General features: G+C 28.0%; 1 protein-coding gene across 1 annotated transcript in view; it reads left to right on the forward strand.

The window, feature by feature from the left end:
- LOC108565850 (schwannomin-interacting protein 1 homolog) overlaps window positions 1-19751 on the forward strand; it is a 118691-nt gene that overhangs the window by 33258 nt on the left and 65682 nt on the right. Inside the window, 1 exon segment of the mRNA XM_017925501.1 lies at window positions 4555-4600. Within this exon segment, the coding sequence (XP_017780990.1) occupies window positions 4570-4600 (31 nt within the window). The 5' untranslated portion in view covers window positions 4555-4569.

Here is a 19751-nt window from a genome sequence, read left to right on the forward strand (position 1 = left end):
TTGCTGGCTATAAAAGACATCCATCTACGTATATTCCCTTTATATTATACTCGTATTCTCGTTAATATCATTTGACGACTTATAATTTTTTTTTTATCTGACATGAATATTTTTTTGGGGAAATAACCTCAGATGTTTTTATAAATTTAAATAAAAATTAAATTAAATCACACTTATTAATAAATAAATATTAATGTTATAATAATTAATATGGATTTTATGGATAACAAAAGAACTCTTGAAATAAATTCTTAAGTAATTATTAATGAAAATTGTGCTTTTATATAAGTAAAAAATATTGAATATAAATACTAGAATATACTGACTATTCGCTTTTACACATGAACTATAAATAATTGATACAATATACAATAGTATGCTATGATAATATGAAATGTCAGATTGAAAGTAGTGAAATGTCAGAAAAATGATTATATAACGTATCGCATTTTTCTTCCGTCCAAGATGATCCGATTAGATGCGGAACTGTGATTGGAAAACGTGGATTGGAGGAAATTGCCTGTTCGAGGAAAGTTCTAATAAATACCATGGTAATATATAACTACGGTAACTCTTTCTACGTGCATGTGTGTATATATATGAATGACCCGAAAGCAAAGCTCAGGTTTTAGATGGAAAATATATATATATATAAATTTACTTTTTTTTTGAACGGGTCGTGCCACTAATCCTGTATTATGTGAGCGCGCCCCGGTGGGGGTATTAGCCCTTTGACCCCGACCACAAGCCCCCCGTTTAACCCTTTAGACGTCGCGACGCGTGTTAAGCCGGTGATGTATGGCCGGCGACCATTTGCATACCGATGCAGAAAAGCATCGATAAAATGGTGCGGCTATTTAAATATTTCCAGGGCCGTCGCCGTTGGGGGTGATTGAGAGGAGGCGGAGGAGGAAATCATTTTGTGCGTCCTCTGTAAACGGTTCCGAGGCTAAAATATGGCAAGCAATTCGAACGGGCGGGCGGCCGAATTCGGATGCGTGGCATTTGAATGAAAGCGCCGTTTGTATGCTGACACGGGCGTCGCGACGCTTTATCCCGACGGAACGGCACCCCTCTAATAATCTCGCACGCATTAAATAATAATGACAAATAATAAGCGAAAAAAATACACATGGAAGAAGACGAAGACGAAGAAGAGGAGGACAGGCAACAATCAAATTTCATTTTCCGAGTAATTTCCCACTTGAATGGCATTACCAAAAATAGCTTGTCGCGGACAATAATTGATTCTGTCGTTCGGTATAGGGGTGAACACTCAATGTCTCTACAATTAATAAAATTGTATTTCAACTCACTACTCAGACCGTCCGAATTTACACTTTATTTTGAATTTACCGCCGTTTTAAAGACTTCCTTTATTTCCATAGATTAGAGCAGGGTTTCCCAATTTTTTCCTGCAACAAACACTTCACAAATTCTAAAATTTTCACGGAACACCTTGTTTATTTTGTAGGATAGATAATATCATATAATGAACAAATTTAAAAATCATTCATTATTTTTTTAGTCGGAAAACCGACGTTTCTTTTTTGATACAAATTATTAATATTGGAGAATTTTCATATCAGAGCAATTGTTGTACTAAATTTACTATATTTCAATTAGAAAAGTCCCTATTAACTCACATCAATTAATTTTCTTTGGTTCGCCTATAGTTCATATCGGATTTGCACTAATATACAGTAAAACCTGCTTCTATGCGGTAGATAGGAACCGCATAAAAGAAATCGCACAAAAAAACTATTCGAAATTTTCATAAATTCTTACATATTATAACTTTGCATAATATATTTCAGAAGCCGCACTTAAAAAATACTTCAAACATTTACATAAGATGCATCCAATCAAAATAAATAATTAAATTACACAATTTTCAAAATGCACATAAATAATTCACTGCTACTGCTTCGTGATGAATTGGTTCAAAATCGGATAACAGAATCGTCTGAGCAGTACGTTCGAATTTCATATACCGCATAAAAAAAATCGCATAAAATGGACCGCACAAAAACAGGTTCTACTGTATTACAATATACAGTGGAACCTCGCTTAACGAGTTTAATCCATTCCAAAATTTCCCGATTATTACTCGTATTGTGAAACATATTCAAAAATACACATAAGTTCTAAAAATGATGTAGCAGGCGCGCAATCCGGACTTCTCTTCTTATCGTCACTCGTTATGCAAAACGTCACTCGTTAAGCGAGGTTCCACTGTATTTAAATAAATAAATAAAAAAACTGTTAAATTCAATTAATTTCCATATACAATACAATTTAATTGTACCTGAAATAAATTCAGTGTACATTCTGTATGTGTCAGTGTTAATTAATGAGATTTTGTGTAAATTGAATTCGATTACATTAATTTAAATCTAAATAATTCCTTTGCTAAAATTCTTATTATTTGAAATGGGTCGATCCACACAGCGAGAACATGTTTTATTCAATGGCTAGGCCATTTAGTTTATTCTTCTTTTGGAATATATGTGGCTGAGAATAAAAGGAAAAAGGCATTACTTTCTCAATAAAGAACCAAACAAAAAAATATAAAACGAAATAATGGAGAAAGTTCTGAAAAGATGAAAGTAGTTCGGCTATTTTATTGTCATTTGAATCTTTATTTATTTGTTTTCTTACTAATACTGAAATCTAACTCATGTTAACTAAAATGTTATATAATTTTATTTATATTTAGTACAATAATTTTATCAAACATACTTATTGGGAAGAATATAAAAGAAGAGAATACAAGTCGTGATTACTTTCTCCATAAATCAGATTAATATATAAAGTAAAACGAAGAGAAATGTCTTCTTTTTTTGTTGCCTTACTTTAAAATCAGTTTGTTAGCGGTTACCTTTAAGTTAACATGTCATGTTTGGTATCATTTTGAAGCTCTGTTGGTAATATTTCTGTTTTGACAATTTTATTTGCCCATAATTATACATTTTATGCTGTTTTTACTTATAAAAGATAGAAATCAAAAGAAGTTAATCAGACCATCTACGATATTTATTGTTTTTAAATTAATATTTGCTTTGCAACAGTTGACTTTAATTTCAAAGATTTTTTTCAATTAATATTCGTAATAAATTTGGGAAATTATTAATAGATTTTAATTAGTCCATTATACTCCCTACGTATCCAAAATAAAATAATTACCCTATTAACACAACAAATTATGTTTCATCTTAATTAATACTTTAAATTATAACTTCGGGTCGGTTAGGTTTTTTCTTCTTCTTCTGTTGTACAATTTAAATTGGCTGCCGCAGAGTTCGCCGCAGTCTAGTTAGAAACTTTTATTTCAGAATGGCGTGATAAATAATGTGAGAATGAAATTACTCTAGTGTTTTTCGAATGTACATTGTGTAAGTATAATTAAGAAAGTAAGACGCACGTTTGCAAGAAACTTCTGGTCTGCGCCCTATTAATATTTGATGTTCGTTAAAGCTTTTTATTTATTTATTTTAAATTCGGTACCGATGCTCAACTTGATAATTATATTTTGTTTTGAAAAAAGTTTATTTTGGTGGATGCGCGGGGTTTAATGATAGTAGTAGCTTAAACTAAATCATTTATTATGTAATTATTATAAAAATATATATTTTAATCATTAATTATTGAATTAAATTAAATTTTTGTTGTATTTTGGACCAATACAAAATTATGAATAATAATGAAAAGAAAAGAATTTCCACACAAAAATAAACATTAAAGTAATTACATAATTATATTTTATTTAAATACAATTTAATCAATATAAATAAATCAAATGTAAATTGAAATGCTTTTATGTTTATGGTTTTCTCTTACTGATTTAATTTCTTTACATTTTTCTATCAGATTAGTGAGTAATAATATGATTTCACTTATTTTCTTAATAATATTTTTTATTAATAAAAATCTAAAACTGAAGGAATTCTACAAAATATTTTGAAAAAGATACACGTATATTAAGAAAAAATGACTAAGATACCCGAAATATATATGACTTATTTGAAAGTAATGAGAATTGCATAAAGAATTTTTGGAAATGGTTTTTTTTAATGCCCATAAGAATAGATATGGAAATAGCGCATTATTGGCATGGCTTCGTTATTTTTAGTACACGATACACCAATACTTTATGTTTATCTTAAGGGTGCGGTTTTCTGGAATCGATTTACATGTAAATCCCACAAGCAATTGCAATGAATAACTTGTTGGTTGCATTTTGTACTAAAACAAAGAGTATTAGAACACTAAATATTTCTTTATGTAACCATTTTCGTTGTATGAATATATTTTGTTATATATTTTTTAATAAGAGATACTATTATTATTTATAAGTGAATGCTTTCCACTTAAATTATTTAATTAGGTATATGTGCATGAAAGTTATATATTTTTATTGTAATAGTTCTAACGCTAGATTTTTTTTAAAGTGAAATCTTTATAAAATGTATTATATTACTTGATGCTTTGTAGTTAATATTAATTTCTTTAATTTGCTGTATCTAACTTTTTTTTCTTTTCATTTTGACTCAGGAGGAAGGTGCGATGATGGAAAATCCTAGGCCGACAGCGTTTTGTAGTATGTACACAATAACAATTTATGGTTTGGCTTTCTCAATTTCAGGCATGAAAATCCAACGTTTTTCTTACAAAATCTTTGCGTGTTTATCCCGTTCCTCGCAGGAATAATTTATAGAATATCTGTTGCATACAACATTCCTTCCTACTCGGTTGAATGAATGGAATTAGGTGCAAACCGTTCATCCTATCAGTGTTCAGGATTTTGTATTAATAAATGCACGACGTCGGTGTTTTCCCTTCTGTGTGTTTTTCGCGGGTCGGGTGTATTCCCCTGACGTCGTTTAATTGTTCAATTCTGTTTGTTGAACGTGCTTTCGGGACACGTAGCAGGATTAAAGCGCGCACAGAGATAAGTTCTACGGCAAAGTGCGCGCATCCAGGATACGCGCGATCTGCAACGGAAAACGTTCCCAGGACGACGCGTTGTATAATCCTAAAGTCCTTGCAAATGCAACCGATTGCATTCTCCCATGGCGGACACAAATTTTTGCTTAAATGCCAACGTGAGTGCAGGCAGAAGGCTGCAGGATCCCAGCATTATCCTCGACCCAATTGTGCACGTGGATTATCAACTATGCCGCAGCGTTGACCCTAATAATAATTAAAATAAAAATAAACATCTTTCATATTCTTGAACAATCATCATTAATGCTGTATCTTTACATAACATATCCGGCAGTATTTAAACCGGACTAAACGAGGTTCATCTTTATTTATTAGTGATTTTGTTTTAGAATTCATCGATATTTTTGTATTTCCATTTTTAATTTATATTACTTTTTCAAATTGCAAATACTTAGATCACTGTGTTAAATATTTGGTGAATGCGCCGAGTATTGTATATTACATTCTATGTTAAGTATTATTTTTAAATAAAAAGACAGGAAAAACAAAAATACATTGATTTTAAACTCTCTGAAATTAAATATAAAATCTTCTTTATATTAACTATAAATTGAAAATTAAAATCAGATTAGGGTGTTGATTAATATGTTTTAATTAAATAATTCTGTTAGTTTTTAAGGAAATATATTTGAGTATAACGAGAATAACAGAACATGCGTTTATCGATTAGAAACAGCTTCAAACATTGGCTCAAACTAATATATAAGCACGTAGCATCTATAGGAGAACTTAAGACTCAAAAGTTTGCGTTAGTTAGATGAGATTACTTATATTAATTAACTCAAAACAATAAACACACCCAATTATTTTATGGAAAAGATATTATGTTGTATCTTATATCTTATTTTAAGTTACTAATATTCAAGTATTAGAAAAACTAATCAATTAAACTTCTGATAAAACTACAAACTTTAACAATCATTTTATTTTATCTGTTTTTTTTTTGTTTGTTATTTAGAATTTCAATATTTTAGGAATAAATAAACTTAAGAAAAACATAAAATAATCAACGTTGTTTAAAGTTAGCATATAAAAAATACATAATTGAATCAATTTGACATTTTATATTTACAAATTAATTCTATATTATTTGATAATAATTTTATAAAATTAGGTAGAAATTGTTATTACCTATTAAAAATATATTTGACATTTGATTAATTAACAGAAAATATAAAATAATTAATTTTCATTAAAACTTTTACATAGTCTTTTTTAATTATATGGATTTTATTATTATAAAAATGAAACTTATAATTAAAAACAGTGGTTTTATAAAAAGAAGTATACAATTTTATTTTCGATTAAAACCATGTTGGAAGTTTACAGAAATGTAGAAGAATGTTAGTACTGATATTTTCCTTAAACGAAGCGTATAATTTCGACGCTTCGGGCTTAACGCACGCACGAACCGCGTAAACAATACACCGGATGCGTGATACGAATCTGAAAAAGCCACTTTCTATTTCGTTCAGCTATCTTAATTCTTATCAAGCCAACCATTTTTATTTCTCTGCAAGTCTGTTCTTCTCCTCCGGGACGGCATGTATTTCCAGTTACAATTCTTGCAACGACTGAAGACACTCCGTTCCAAACACTGAACTGTCAAGTTTGAAAGATACACTCGTATCTGCAACGATCGGTCTTACAGCACAGTATTCCATGTTGTTTTTAGTATACAAAGATCGATCGATTTTTTTGCAAGAAGAAATACAAGTTTTGTTTGTCTTCTAATAAATTATTCTGTCAAACGATTGATGCATCATTTCTTAGCAGATCGTGTGTATTAAATAACGTTAATAGTCAAATTATTAAAAAAAAAATTAATTTTTGAAGATTGATGAAAAATCTGCTAAAGATTCAATAATGTTACAAATATCATGAAAATAACATATTTTTTATAGTCTATCAAATGAACTAATATTACTTTTGGAACTATAGAAAAACAAAACTATGAATATTTTAAAAACCAATAAATTTAGTGCAAATACCTTTAGTGCAAATAAAAATGTTTCAATGAAAATCCAGACTAAATCATTTTAAAAAAGCAAATATTGAATAATAATAACGATCGTAACGTCAAATTTATTCGAAGAAAACACTAAATAAATGTATTTATTAATGTACAAATAAAGTAATTCCAGTTGGAAATATGCAAAATGCACTACCAAGATGACATTTAATTTAAAATACAGTGGAACCTCGCTTAACGAATTTAATCCGTTCCAAAATTTCCGGATTTTTACTCGTATAGTGAAACATATTCAAAAATACACATAAGTTTTAAAAATAATTTAGCAGGCCTGCAATCCGGGACTTCTCTTCTCATCGTCACTCGTTATGCGAAACGTCGCTTGTTAAGCGAGTCATTTTTCTTACAATTCATTTTGCTCGTTAAGCGAGGTTTCACTGTATATATTCCATATTGTTTTTGATGTATTATCTAATATTACAATATTTTTTTTAAGTTTGTTTAACATGAATCCACATTTTTTTTTTCAGTAAATATATTCCATGCATAACAAATGAAGAGCAGTAAAATTGTAAAATTTATATTAGCTGGAAGCACACAACGCACACACAGTAAATGCAAATGTTAAATAATAACAAACAGAGAGAATGCACAAAAAAAACATGAATAATGCTTGCACTTTAATAAATTGTAAATATTTGTTTTGTTGATGCATTATTTTTTGTGGATATACACAAAATTGATTCTTTTTTTATTTCACGCTTAAAATATTGTCTTAATACATTAATATATAAAATAGACGATTTTTTCAAATAATTTCTGATCTTTGGGAAAAAATAACAAATTCACTTCATTAAATACTTTATGATGCTTATTGCATATGCTACAGTATACGTGAACAGTAATACTTCGCATTGTCCGGCTTCGATCAGTCCGGTTTGAAAGTAAATTCCAAAAAATTATATACAAAATTATATTTTCAATCTTCAATAATTTTTATACGATTTTAAAGTCCTCAATTAGTCCGGTTCTTTCCGGACTATGCGGGACATTACTGTAAATGCAAATGTTAGTTAATAATAAGCAAATGCAGAGAATGAACAAAAAAAGCATGAATAATGGTTGCACATTAATAAATTGTAAATATTTGTTTTTTTGATTCATTATTTTTAGCTGATTTTTATCAAATAATTTCTGCTCTTTTCTTACTTAACTATTGGAAACAAATAACAGATTCACTTCACTAAATACTTTATGATACTTAATATACAAACAGTTTTCGTGAACAGTAATACTTCGCATTGTCCAGCTAAATTCTAAAAATATAGTGTACATAATTATATTTTCTATCTTCATTTATTTCTATGCGGTTTTAAAGTCCTCAATTAGTCCGGTTGCCAGGACTATGCGAGACATTACTGTAAATGCAAATGTTAAATAATAACAAAAAACATAGAGAACGAACACACAAAAATGAATAATGGTTGCACTTTAATAAAATGTAAATATTTGTTTTGTTGATGCATTATTTTTAGCTGATATGTACACAAAATTGATTTTTTTGTTTAATTTTGTTCGAATAACTTAACTATTAGAAAAAAATAACAAATTCACTTCACTAACTACTTTATGATGCTTAATACATATGATACAGTTTACGTGATCAGTAATACTTCGCATTGTCCGGCTTCGGTTAGTTTGGTTTGGAAGTAAATTTTAAAAATTTAGTATACAAAATAATATTTTCTATCTTCAATTATTTTTAGTTGATATACACAAAATTGATTCTTTTGTTTTGTTATTTCACTCATCAAATATAGCTTTTAATCATCATAATGTTAGTTTAATGAAATGGGATGTTTTCAGAATGAATTTTGTATATTCGTACTCACTTCTTATTCCTATGTTTAAAACATTCCGTTAGAGTCTAAAATAATTTGTTATCAAACGACAAATTGCAAATGAAATATTAAATTAGAGCACGTGCGACTGTGTGTGGTATTATTTTTTTCTCTCTCTGTAGGTTTGCGCTTTATGCTTTGAGAGTGTCCATTGAAGACCATTGAAATGAGTCAGAACAGTGATATTATTTGAAAGACAATAGTGTCAGAACTTTGTTAATTAGCAGTTGCACGGTTGGAACAAAGCGGCTGCACTATCTAAACTTAATAAATACAACTTTTCGACTATCAATCAAATTATTCCACGGCGCGAATTGCATTTGAAACGCCCGAAACAGACCTTGATTGCATTAGTCTGCCATAGGCTGACCATTGTTGCACACTGTACACACACATACCTCTCGTTAGTGGTTATTGAATTTGGGTCCGATAATTTGTGCCCTTTCGCGGCTTCATTAGTGTTCAAAAAAATATATATTCCGCACCGCATTTATTTACTCCACAGCAAAAGCGTATTTAGCTACGTTGCTTTTATATGCATTTACTTTGTGTACAAATTGAAACAAAATATAGAATAAAAATAACAATATTAACAATTCATAGTTAAAAAATTGCTATAATTGCTTGGAAATAACATTTTCTTGTACAATTAAAATATATTTTGTGCCATTATTTAATACAATTTATATTAATGAATTTTCTTTTAATTTATTCCTAACTTTGTATACATTTATAATTATATTATTAATTTATTTCAATACTTTTAACAAAAAGTAGTTTTTTCTAATTTTATTAATTACACAATGAAACTTATTGCAAATAATTTTCCATTTTTTATATTTTATTAAAGTATTTGAATTTGTTATATTTTTGTTATTTTATTTAAAGGATTTTAAGGAAAAAATTGTTATTAATATTTTACATAAATTAAGCAAAGAATATCTTTTAGAAATAATTCAAATAATTGTATAATGTATAAAAATAAGTTTTTTTACTCAATTTTTCTGATAATTTAAGAAATTTGATGACTTTATAACTAATGAATTACTATAAAATAAAACACATTTATATGAATGAAAACAAAATGTTGAAAAACATTGAAATTTCTTTAAAACTCAAATAAATATTGTTTTTTTTTATTTAAATGTTTTTTTAAAATAAAATTATTTGATTTAGTATGAAAATCGATTCTATAACTAACATATATTGTGTATTTAATTAATATTGAATTTTTCTAAAAAAAATATGGTTATTTTATACTATGAATTATATACAATTTTTATTTATAGCGTAACAAAACTTTTTTACGCTCTATTTAAACTATTGGAAAAGTAATTGAGTGTAAATTCAAATAAACTCTATAATAATGTAAATTGTTTATAGTACATTTCAATTCAATCAACTGTATAAAAGCAAATTGTGTAGCAGTTTTTGATATATTTTTTTTTTAATTTATTGATGTTCAAATAATAAAATGTATTTAATTTTCATATAAAATCATAAGATTGTAATATGACTACAAATAAATCTATAAACTGGGTAACATATAAAATTCTCTTAATTCGTTAATAAAAATTTGGTAAAAAATAACAAATTTGGTAAAAAATAACAAATTCACTTCACTAAATACTGTATGATGCTTAATGCACATACACTTTACGTAAACAATAATACTTCACATTGTCCGGCTTCGATCAGTCCGGGTTGAAAACAAATTCTAAAAAATTAGTATCCAAAATTATATACTTTTATTCGGTTTTAAAAATCTCAATTAGTGCGGTTGCTTGGACTATACGAAATATTACTGTAATTTTTTAAATAAATTGTTGAATTTTTTTTAATGATGCATAATTTACTAAATTCATTAATTACATTAAACTTTAATCACTTGCAAATAATTAGCGAGTTTTGCGCAATCAATTAAAGTAAGTTTTTTTTATGGGTTAGGGAACGCTTTTAAAATCTCTCCCAGGAAGCATCAATTACGGTTTTGCCGAGGCCGTAATAAAGTTTAGGTTTACTTTAAGCTTTATGGGGCTTTTTAAGTTGGATAACCTGACGGTATGCGGGAGGAGACATCGACCAACATATACACATACATCTAACTCTGTCTACATCAATCCTCTTTTTCTCTCTCTCTTTCTCTCTCTATGTGTGTGTATATATATTTAGATATAGCCGCAAACGTTTTGCAATATTCAGTTCGTGGATTATCCGAGGACGTAAACTTCGCAATTTATTTTTAATTTTCCCGAAAATTATGCGCACGTGAATAAATATGCATAAGCCGAATATAAAGGGGGATGGATTCAAACAAAAAGGACTGGAATTTGTGATATTTGTATAGAAAAAAAGACGAATATAACTTACAACTTATTTTAGAATTAACAATTTAGGAATTTTATTTGTTCCAAATTGATAAAATTATAACGTGTATTTTCACAACTAAATTATCACTTATGAGTAAAATTTAAGAAATTAGTAAACGGTCGACGTTCCTTGCAAATCCTTAATCATGTGAGGAAACTTGTAATCGTTGCCTCTTTTACGATGCATGGTCAATTCTATATACTTCTGCAATATATTGAAAACATTGTCTAGTTTTTCCGCGGTTATTTCATCCCATTCTTTATACACGGCAGCAATGAGTTCATCAATACTGGACGGGGATTTTCTGTGTTGTAATGATTGAAGATAAAGAAACTCAAATCGGGGTTATTTGGTGGTTGACAAATCATTCTTATGTTCCATTTCAGACGACTGCTACAGTCACATTTTTCATGCTTAATTTAAGTAAGTACTGATACATTTAATTTCATTATTTCAATAATCCAATAAAAAACGGAGGGAGTATAAATTAATTATCCAAAAACCTTTGCTCAGTTTGAATTTTAATTAGCATTTGTAATATTTTATTCGAATAATTAGTGATTATTTTTAATGATTGATTTAATTTTAACTAAACTAAAATTGGTGGTATTTGTATAGAAATAAAGACAAATATAACTAGTTTATATCTAAACGTAGAAGTTCATTTATATCTAGCTCAATATTTTATTACTGCCGTAGCAATTCGACTGCAAATTGCATCGGTATATTAGATAAATTGGTCATGGATAATGGCCATTATTGAGGCGATTTATGGGACTCGACGATAACGTCATCAATATTAAATTACAGAATAACAGAGAGCCCATCGGTACATGAAGATAAAAAAAAGTAAGTATTTATCCAGAAGTAAAATCAATATTGGGGACATCGTTGAAAGTCCATTAAGATTCTGCGAATTTTTGCGGCAAAAATAACTTCCGCACCTGCAGAAATTATTCAGTTTTGCGCGTTTGAATAAAATTTAAATGTGGACGAAATGGCTGTCGCCTTTCCATGGATGGAAGAAGAAGTGGAGAGAAAGAAAGAAAGAAGAGCTTTCAGCATTTACCTAGACACAATGAAGCAGAAATCCCGGAGGCTCCATTTATAAATATTTATGTGATAAACTTTTATTTCGACCAAAATGTTTTAACTCGCTTCATAAGAAAGCTTTGTATTTGTGTTTTGTTACGCAAGAAATTGTAATTGGATAATTTCGATATATTGAGTTAAAATCCAAGTTATTTTGTATGTGTGGTTATTCTATTTATAATTGGACCAAAAATCACTATTTTTAAATTCTAAATAGAATCTAAAATAGAATTTGAATGATTATAATCAATTACGTAATAATTTTTAAATTTAACTTATATAACTTGATCAGGGTAATCCAGAATAGAAGGAAATGTATGAATTTCTTCTGATTTCTTAAAAAAAATGTTTCCTATTAGTTTTTACTAAATCTAAGAAACGATAACTATTACTTAATATAAATAATCAAGAGTGACTCTAAAATTAAGATTAAGTTTTTGTTTCCAAAAATATTATTGTAAAAGTTTTGAAATATACTTAAGAAGAAATTTTGATATATTTAACCAAGAAAATATTAATTTAAATTTGTACTTCTAATAATTATTATGATGTAATTTGCAAGAAAAATAAATAAGTTACTTAAACGTTATTGATTCTACAAATAGTTTAAAAGAATGTCAAAACTTTTAAAAATAGAGTAAATTACAATAAGCAAGAAAATCCGTTAATTTTAAATAATTATTCTTATGTAATTTACAAACAAAAATAAGTTTGTTGCTTGCACAACTTCATGTTAACAATATCAGGGTACCAGCATCCATAATACTTGAACTGCTTTCTACATCCAACTTTATTGTAAAGATCACATCTGTAAATAAAAAGTAATAGATGTAAAATAATTAAACTATTTTGCTAATTATCATTGAAATCATTTAAATCATTTTAAATGACAATAGTTTATTATTAGTATAGTCAAAACACGAGATAAATGTAAAAAATACTTACTTTTTGTGTCGAAAATTTGCTTGAATTGGATGGAATTATTTTTGACAATATTTAGGTTGTCAAAAATATGTGACAGATACTAATTCAGAAATTAATAAATTGCAATTATATTGATTGTCATTAAGTTTAATACAAAAAAAAGTACTTGGTACACTTTAACATGTATTAAGTCTTTTATATGTAATTTACAGTTATGTTTAATTGTACAAGGATATGCTTTAAAACCAATGTATTATTGAATGGATTAAAGTATTATATTCTTAAAGTTTAAAAATGTATTTCTTATTATTCAACGTAATTCAATTGCTTTTTTTTTTGGTATTTGTTTGTTATGGTAAAATATATATGTATATGCATCTCTCAAGAGATATAAAATAACAATATTTTATGTATGACGAATATGAAAAACAAAAAGAATATTGTTGGTATGCCTGGGATGCACATAACGACACCTTCATGCAGTTTGCATGGAACAGAAATATCAACGTTTACGTGACAAGTTTGTAAAATACGGTGCAGCTCTGTGACAGGTCACAAGATGCACACAAAAAATATATCCTAAGGAAAAACTGAGTTGGCCGTAGTGGAAAGAATTCCAGCGGCGATATCCAACATCTTGCAAGGGATAAAAATCGACGTTTCACCCCTCCCCGAAACGGGAGGGATTAAAAAGGAAAAGAAAGTCGAATATGTGGAAACAAGCTGGAAGGAATTCTGGAATTGAAATGGGAAATGGACGAGCGAACGAACCGGAGGCATATTCAAATTCAGAAATAATTCAAAGTCTTAATACAAAAACAAAAAGTAGAAGAAAAATCTGGTCTAGATGTGAGACAGTTTGCGATGGGTGCGGACATATTCGTATTTGCTTCATTCGTCTGTTTGCACATCCCTTTTTTATTTTCTTCTTGTTACTTTATTTTATTTTCTCTCTGTTCGCTCTCTTTCATTCTTTGCTTTTGTTCGGAACGCTCGTTGCAATTTACGTAGTGATGTTCTGAGGGTTGGTTTCGTCCGTTATCCGCAGCCCCGGGAGTCGCATTATGCGTATTGCGTGCATTATTAGGGGCGGAAGGCGCTTGTCCCTTCATCCCACGCAATTCGGGCCATCGCGGCCCGCGGGGTTTCTGCAAATGGTCTACCCCATCCCTGATTACGACGCTCTTTGCAATTGGAACTAAACCCTCCCAGCACATACTTACATATTTAACTTTACAGTGCAAAAGAATTCTTAATTTCGTTCAGCTCCACACACACAGCTATGTAATAAGCAGAGCTTTAATTAAATTTGTATTGTACTTACGGAACGACTCCATTATTTTCCGAGTGCGAACAACAATTGAATATTAAAGAAAAATTACGATTGTCGAGTCCTGCACAGAAATATGCAAATAAGCGCTGAAATATTAAAATATAAAACTATTTTATATTTGCTGTACGTATTATGATACTACAATCAATAACTCAACTTTATAAATTACCATGGTAACCAATAATATTTCAATTATATAGCTTCCACAAAAAAAGTAAGTAATTACACTTACATACACAAATAAAAATAAAGGATGCGTTCCATATTTTTTTAAAACCGCATAAAACTAAATCAATGAGTTACAATATACCGAAAATCGCATAAAAAGGGTTTATTAAATTTCAGAAAAATAATTAGTCTTACTATATTCTTTCTGAAATGTTTATTCATAATTTTATAAAAACATTAACAATCATAGACAAGTTTACTAAATTTCAGAAAAATATAATCTTAACATTTTCCTTCTAATTTTATACGGAAAAATTTTACAAAAAAAATACAGAAAATTTTTATGAAAGTTAATCTTTCTTCACATTTTTTTCTTTAGAATTATCGTCGCTATATGAGAGTGTTCGGCATAATTTTCGAACTGGTTCGAAATCAATTTCATCACAAAAATGCTTCTTAAAATAAAAACCGCATAACTTCAAAACCGCATAAAAAGAGTACGCATAAAAAGAGGATCGAGTGTACTTTATAATAAAATGCTAATTTCTTCAATAAGAATTTATAATAAATTCCTGTTATTCTCAATTAAGTATAAATATTTAAAACTAAATCTTTATTGATATTTATATTCCCAATATATTCCCATATATTTAAATATATTTTTAGAGAAAAAAAAAAGAAATATGATAAAGTTAGTTAATTATTTCGTATGAAATTGTATTGTATAATATTAAAATCAATGTTATTTTTTTTAAACATAAATATTAAAAAGTAAGAAAATGCTTACAATTTTATAATCTTCTTAATTATTATTGAATATACAGACAAATATGCTTTTCAAAAACATTTTATATTTTCTAATTCCACGCAGTGAATACAAAGCTGTATATATCTGAGTATTATTAATGAACGTGGATGTTGTATATAAAGCCTACTACGTGAAAACACATCTGCCATTAGGGCTGTATACAGATCATGTAAATACATGCTAACTATAGTTCAGGGAGTTCAGTTCAAGTGTGTTAGTACACATATACAGCATGTGAAGCAGTTTCCCCCAAACAAAGCTTAAATCAATTTTCAAGCGCAACAAATCATAAGAATATGCATTAATCATTCAAAAGAAACATACATGGAATAAAAACATAAAACCTCTTTGCGAAACCCCGCTTTTTCCAGTATCTTACTATGAAAAATGATTCTTTAAACATATCATTTTATGGATTATTAATAATGAAAATATGCAATTCTAATCATAAAAAAATTATCTAATATTAATATTTTTCTATTAGAATAGAATTTTTATATAAATCAATAAAAAAAGAATGTATTTAGAATAAAGAAAATTCATTCATAAAATATTTAGTTTATGTTAAAATGCAAATATATTTTTGGGTAAATGTTAAATTATCTAAATTATGATAATTGTATTTTAATTACAAAGCGTTTGTAACCTTGAATTTTCTTGAAATTCCCACTAATTAAATTTGATATGTAATAAGTGTGTTACAAAATCAGGGAATAAATCTTTGTATAACCGAAAGGTATGCACGCAAATAACCCATTTGATTATGTACAACGCTAATTACCTAATACAGCTGCATATATTATCACAAAAAAGAATCGTTAAAAAAGTATAAGTTCTTTTTATAAGTTAATAAATTCGTTTAATTTAAATTTTACGAAATTTGCAAATGTTAATATTTAAATCAAATATTGAAAACTTATAAAAACTTATTAAATAATCTAATTACATTAACTAATCAAAACTGTTAATAAGTATATGATCGTAGAATTAAGTAAACAGTCAATTTCGAGAAGAAATGTAAACAGTTGTAAATGTTTACAAATATAGAATAGGACTACTTAAATTTTTATTTTATAATGGAAATTTATTTTTAATATTCATAATTAAAAAAAATACGTTTGTCAATATTATTTTTAGGCAACTTAATTATTATTTACAAAATATTAGTTTTTTTAATAGAGGAAATAACACAGTCTACAACCTAATAACATGTATTTTCTTGTATCTACAATAAATATAACTTTACTAAGTTTGTAAAAAAAATAAGAAGTTTTTAAGGGTTAAAATATTGCGGTGAACAGTATGTATTTTTATGTTTACAATAAATTGTACTTTACTAAGCTTTTAGGTGCATAAAACTATTGATTTTTATAATCTTCAGTGTATTAAAAAGAAAATTTTAATTTACGATTTTAATATTTATCTTTATTAAAATCATAAATTAAAGTTTTCTCACTATTATTTTAATAAACTTTATTAAAAAAATTCCATTATATTTCAAGAACAAGTATTTCTTTCAATATTATATAAAATATATTATATATTTGTACTGAATTTAGTATGTTTTATGATTATAATATATGGTTTTTCTGCTAATTATTCTATTTTTTTGAAAAATATATCTTTAGAAAATATAAATGTTTAAGAGACATATTAATAACGAAAGGATAATAATGTTATATATAAAGTCTCTTACTCTCGAATCACTCGAATCGGAATTTTAAATTGGAGATTGTCCTTGAATAAATATTGCAAATGAAAGAAGCAGCGGCTTTGCATTTCAATTTTGCATAGGGTGTATGAGTGGGGAAAAAGCACTGAATACATTTGGATCTAAATTATATTCACCCCCACAAGAAAGTTCGTTTCGGAGGGTTGGCGCGGTGCCTTGGTGTAGGTGTGGGAATATGCCATGGGTCTGCCCATAACGGCTCAAACTTAATTTATAAGAAAGCGTCGGAGGGGCGACGATTGCACAAACACTTTGCACAACACACTCGTACGAAGAACACATCGAAAGCATCCAGAGTAAATGCAACCTTATTACTTTACCTAGCCAGTATCAACGCTGTGCGAATGCTGCAAATTGGTTTCCGCGTAAAGAGTCGAGTTTAATGAATATTGACTGAAATTGTGAGCTAATGAAAAACACGTTGGTTCGTTGTATTCAGCGGATGAAAAGAGGTAGAAAATAATCGTAAAATAAACTGTGTATACAAATGGAGTTTTGTATTGTAGAGCGTTGTGCCCGCTGACAGGCTGCAAATCCTTTCAAATATATTTCTAAAATAAAAAATCCTTTTTTTTTAATAATGTATGGGTTATACGTTCCTCCGCGGGCGCACCGAATCCGTGTCACCCACGTGCCATATCCGGTCTCCATGCTTGACTAATAAACGACTGATAATATATTACACCACTCGTTGTTACGAGTTTCCATATATTTTTTTTGCCTTTTCCATCGTATTTTTTTTTTGCATATGAGAATTCCATACAAAAATCAAATCTCTATTCATATACACCACATGCCAACACATATTCAAGTTCTATTTTTTTTTATTATAAATATAATATCCACAGCATAGGTGCATACATACAAGTCTATAAAGGAAATATAAAACTACAAAAGTATCAAAAAATTTCTAATATTTATTAAAGAATATGTTTATTGATTGTAATATATAAATCTTATTTTTGAAGTAATAATAGAATAATTATAATAAAATGAATTAGTATATCAGCCATAGACTTTAGTAATATTAAAAATCATTTATTAACTAGTAAGTTCTATTATTGACTGATAGATGTACTTTATAAGCAAATCAACGTATTTAGTCGATATTTTCTGTGGGCTTTTGTTGAAAGTCATGTCGCAAGCTAAACACATTACGGAATGGAATAGGCAATTTACTCCCCACATTTCTCGATATAAGATGTCTGACTAACATCCAGTGAGTCATATATAGCAATGCGTCGTGACTTGCATATTAATACCCACTCCCCCTACATCAAAAATGTATCAGATCAAGGTTGTGTCTGTACATTTCGTGTAGGGGAATATTTCGTTTGACTCTTATCTTTCCTTCAATTCCTCACAATCAGCCATTTAATGCATTTTGCAATTCTTTGAAATTACAAACGAAATGTATTTACTTTTCTGAACTTTATATTTCTTTGAAACCAATAGTTTAAGCTTTAATACAAGTACTTATTCTTGAAATTGGCGTAATGTAAAATACGGTTTTTGTAACATTAATAAACATTCATTCAAATTTGACAACTTATTACAAGAAAATGGAATTTTCAATAAAACTAACTTTATACACATATTAGTCTATACAGGCTTTAATTAAGAGTATGAATGCTTAAAATGGACTTACGTAATCAAATAAAATGTGAACCCACCACGTTTTTTAACTTTCAAAAAACATTAATTTAGTTTGAACTCCTTATTACATACAAATCTGCTTTTATTCAAATAATAAAGACTATAAATTTGTCTTTAAATGCAATATTGATATATAAAATCGGCTTGCATCAGTTTTTCAAATAATTTAATAAAATTTGAAGACTCTGAAGCTTTAGAAACATTTTATTTTTCATTTTTGACAACTTATTACAATAAAAGACAACATCTTCAAATCTGACTTTATACGTATATTATTAAGTCTATATATTTGAATTTAATTAGATTATTTATTATATAAATTGTAATGCGTGATAAAATATGTCAATGCTTTTTGAACCTTAAAAATATAATTTATAATTTGATAGTTTATTACTAAATATTACTCATATTAACCCTTTGTGGATGATTGGCGGATATATCCATCCTAATCTTTACACATTATGCAAAATTGTATGTATGAATTGATTAAAATTTGACGTTTATTCTGTAGAGGCGTTTATTGAACTGTTGAAAATGCGACCTTAAAAAATCTTCGTTCGCAAAGTGTTAAATGCTTTAATTATAATTGTTGAAATTCGTATAATTTTAAAATAAAAATTCAATTTTGACACTTTATATGAAAACAACAATAAATATCAATTATTATATATCAATTCTTGTAAAGTAGAAGTAAGCAAAAATGCAATGTTTATAAGTCGATTGGATTACGAGAAGATCGTCTGTTCAAATCATGCTATGCTGACAAATAAAGATTAAAGAGAAAGTCT

The sequence above is a fragment of the Nicrophorus vespilloides genome, unplaced genomic scaffold (assembly GCF_001412225.1).
Source record: "Nicrophorus vespilloides isolate i.1.1-1 unplaced genomic scaffold, Nicve_v1.0, whole genome shotgun sequence".
NCBI lineage: Eukaryota > Metazoa > Arthropoda > Insecta > Coleoptera > Silphidae > Nicrophorus > Nicrophorus vespilloides.